General features: G+C 48.7%; 1 protein-coding gene across 2 annotated transcripts in view; it reads right to left on the bottom strand.

Moving 5' to 3' along the window:
- Positions 1-3,695, bottom strand: part of LOC105526210 (conserved oligomeric Golgi complex subunit 4) — a 28,450-nt gene that overhangs the window by 2,837 nt on the left and 21,918 nt on the right. For both annotated transcript variants that reach the window (XM_011962148.1, XM_011962156.1), the window contains one exon: positions 552-668. In XM_011962148.1, coding sequence (XP_011817538.1) covers positions 552-668 — 117 coding nt within the window. The remainder of the gene's footprint in view (positions 1-551; positions 669-3,695) is intronic.

Genomic DNA, 3,695 nt, shown 5'->3' with positions numbered 1-3,695 from the left:
ACCCCTTCCCTCTCTCCTCTCCCCATCTCTTGACTGCAGGGTGTTCTTCCAGCCATGAGGCTTTCTGCAGTCCCTGTTGGAGGTTATAACAGAGCTAGTGCTAATGAAAGGAGGAGCCAGGAACATGCCCCTTTCCAGATCTCAGCTGATTCAGGTCCAGGGTAACAATAAGGCCTTGAGACTATTCCGATAGACTCTCAGGAGAGATTTCAGAATACCGGGTGCTAGGCAGCACCTGTGGCTAGGGCCACAGGTCAGAACAACCATGTGGCTCCGCTTCCTCTGAGCATCTTCTGAGGGCTCTTGTCATTGTGGGGCCAAGTGGAAAGTCTAGAGGACCAGAGGTTGGCTTGTCAGTGTGACAACTTCACTGCTGAAAAACCAACAGGGCCTTTAGTCTCAAGGGACTTGCATAACTCCAGGCGTCAGGGCTTGCTTGCTGCTCCCTCACCCGTCCTCCTGGCTTCCTTGCACACGATGAGCCAGCTAACAATCTTCTCAGAGCAATGCTCAGGCACAGGATTCAGTCAGCAGTTGAACCTGGGGCTTACCTGCAAGAGGTCTCGGAATTTGTTGGACACGGCGGCCAAGTCAGAAAGGCAGCTGTCAAACTTGGCCTGGGCCTGCTCCCCTCCAATGCCCTGGTTGAAGAGCTTGGTGCAATCACTCTAGGGGAGAACACTGCTGTAAGACCACCAAGCATGTGTGGGCCATGGGAGTGTGAGGAGAGGCACCAGCCAGTTCTACTCCTCCAGCCTTCTCTGGGTGTAGCTATGGCCTGTCAAGAGTCCTGGATGGGTTTCAGAAAACCTGGAGTCTGTCCTGGTGGCTATTCCACTTGGCTCCCACTTCCCCCTCTGTAATATGGGGGTACCAGTGTTGGGGAAGTGAATAAGAAACAGAAATACCACAAAGTTTTTCCTATCTTTAGAGTCAGACATTCCTAGGTTCAAGTCCTGGCTCAGTCATGTATTAGTTGAGTGACCTTGGGCAAATGATTTAAAGTTTCTGAGCTTCAGTTTTCCTGTCTATAAAATGGGAACACCGATTCCTGCTCCTCATGTATGAGATGAAGCACAACATACCTAGCTCAGTGCCTGGCACAGGAGACACTAGCTATTATTGCTATAGTTCCTCCTTTTTTTTCTTTTTTCCCACTTTTATATTTATTTACTTCTCTTTAAATTTTATTTAAATTTACCAAAAAACCACAAAAGCCAGTTTCTGCTTCTTAAATATTTTGGTCTGGCTACCAAAGGGAGATGGTCAAGATGATAGCTAATGTTTAAGGGCTTACTGTATACCGGGCTTTGTTCTGAGCATTTTGCTTTTATCAAAGTACCAGGCTGGGCAAGGTGGCTCATGCCAGTAATTCTAGCACTGTGGGAGGCCACGGTGCAAGGACCACTTGAGGCCAGAGTTTAAGAACAGCAGGGAAATATAGTGAGAAGCCATCTCCACAGAAAACTAAAGAATTAGATGGATGTAGTGTTGCACCCCTGCATCCCCAGCTACTCAGGAGGCTGAGGTGAGAGGATCCCTTGAGCCCAAGGGTTCAAGGCTGCAGAGAGCTATGACTGTGCCACTGCACTCCAGCCGGGGCAACAGAGTGACACCAAAGTACCTATTCTGCTTAAAAACCAAACAAAATAAAAACCAAAAAACCCCCACAACTACCGTAAGTTGGCCGGGCGCGGTGGCTCAAGCCTGTAATCCCAGCACTTTGGGAGGCCGAGGTGGGCGGATCACGAGGTCAGGAGATCGAGACCATCCTGGCTAACACGGTGAAACCCCGTCTCTACTAAAAAAATACAAAAAACTAGCCGGGCGAGGTGGCAGGCGCCTATAGTCCCAGCTACTCGGAAGGCTGAGGCGGGAGAATGGCATAAACCCGGGAGGCGGAGCTTGCAGTGAGCTGAGATCCGGCCACTGCACTTCAGCCTGGGCGACAGAGCGAGACTCCGTCTCAAAAAAAAAAAACCAAAAAAAAAAACTACCGTAAGTTACTCTGACCTTCAGAAAAAATAGTATCTCCTTTATGAAGTAGGTAAAATTATCCCCATTGTACAGATGAGGAAACTGAGGCACAGAAGTTAATAATTTATTCAAAGTCATGGCAGTAAGTCATGAAAGGCTGAGCACGGTGGCTCACTATTGTAATCCTAGGACTTTGTGAGGCCAAGGTAGGAGGATCGCTGAAGCCCAGGAGTTCAAGAGCAGCCTGGGCAACAAAGCAAGACCCTGTCTCTCTCTCTTTTTTTTTTTTGAGACAGAGTCTCACTTTATTGCTCAGGCTGGAGTGCAGTGGCGTGATCTCGGCTTACTGCAACCTCTGCCTCCCGGGTTCAAGCGATTCTCATGCCTCAGCCTCCCGAGTAGCTGGGAGTGCCACCACACCCAACTAATTTTTGTATTTTTAGTAGAGATGGAGTTTCACTATGTCGGCCAGGCTGGTCTCGAACTCCTGACCTCAGGTGATCCACCTGCCTCAGTCTCCCAAAGTGCTAGATTTATAGGTGTGAGCCACTGCGCCCAGCAGAGACCCGTCTTTTAACGTGGATAAATAAATCATGGAGCTGGGACTCTAGGCCAGGTATTCTGACTCCAAAAATCCTGTTTTTGTTTTGTCTTGTTTTGTTTTCTTGAGACAGTCTCGCTCTGTCATCCAGGCTGGAGTGCAACGGCATGATCTTGGCTCACAGCAACCTGTCTCCCAGGTTCAAGTGATTCTCCCACCTCAGCTTCCAGAGTAGCTGGGATTACGGGCACCCACTATCATGCCCAACTAATTACTGTATTTTTGTAGAGACGGGGTTTCACCACGTTGGCCAGCCTGCCTGAGCCTCCCAAAGTGCTGGGATTACAGGTGTGAACGACCGTGTCTAGCCCAGAATGCCTGTTTCTAATCACCATACTACAGCGTAGGTGTAGTACTCTCCAGGGGGGACTGCTTGAAACTTGTGTTTTAGGTTGCCAGGAGCTGCCACATTTCTTGTAGCCTCCTTAGAAAGTTCATGCTGTTTTGGCTCCAGAGGGGAAGCAGAGTGGAAGAACTCAGAGGGACTCTTCTAGCAGACAGAGGCCCTTCACTCCCACAGTATTCCTGACACTTACTGTCTTCGAATAGTCTTGTAACTTCCCCTGTAAGCTGAACGTCATGCCACCTGATCTGCCTATCTCAAAGGGCTGCTGATGGGGCTAAGAAAGAACATCTGTGAAATGCAAATCTAAGGGCGGCTGGGATTTATGGGAATAGGTTTTTCAGCTCTTTTACTTGGCTAATTCTATGAAAGTCATAAGCTCACGTATGAATTTCTAATATTTCCCCAAATTTTACTTCCCAAACCCAACAGACTCATGTTAAGGATAAGGTCAGAAATAGTCTAAAGTGCCATGACTTAAAAACAATGATGTCGGCTGGGCGTGGTGGCTCATGCCTGTAATCCCAGCACTTTGGGAGTCCAAGGCAGGCAGATCACAAGGTCAAGAGATCGAGACCATCCTGGCCAAAATGGTGCAAACCCTGTCTCTACTAAAAATACAAAAATTAGCTGGGCATAGTGGTGTGCACCAGTAGTCCCAGCTACTTGGGAGGCTGAAGCAGGAGTAATCGCTTGAACCTGGGAGGTGGAGGTTGCAGTAAGCCAAGACTGCACCATTGCACTCCAGCCTGGGCAACAAGAGCAAAACTTCAT

Source organism: Colobus angolensis, unplaced genomic scaffold (assembly GCF_000951035.1).
Source record: "Colobus angolensis palliatus isolate OR3802 unplaced genomic scaffold, Cang.pa_1.0 Scaffold116, whole genome shotgun sequence".
NCBI lineage: Eukaryota > Metazoa > Chordata > Mammalia > Primates > Cercopithecidae > Colobus > Colobus angolensis.
This window is presented reverse-complemented; position numbering and strand designations above follow the sequence as displayed.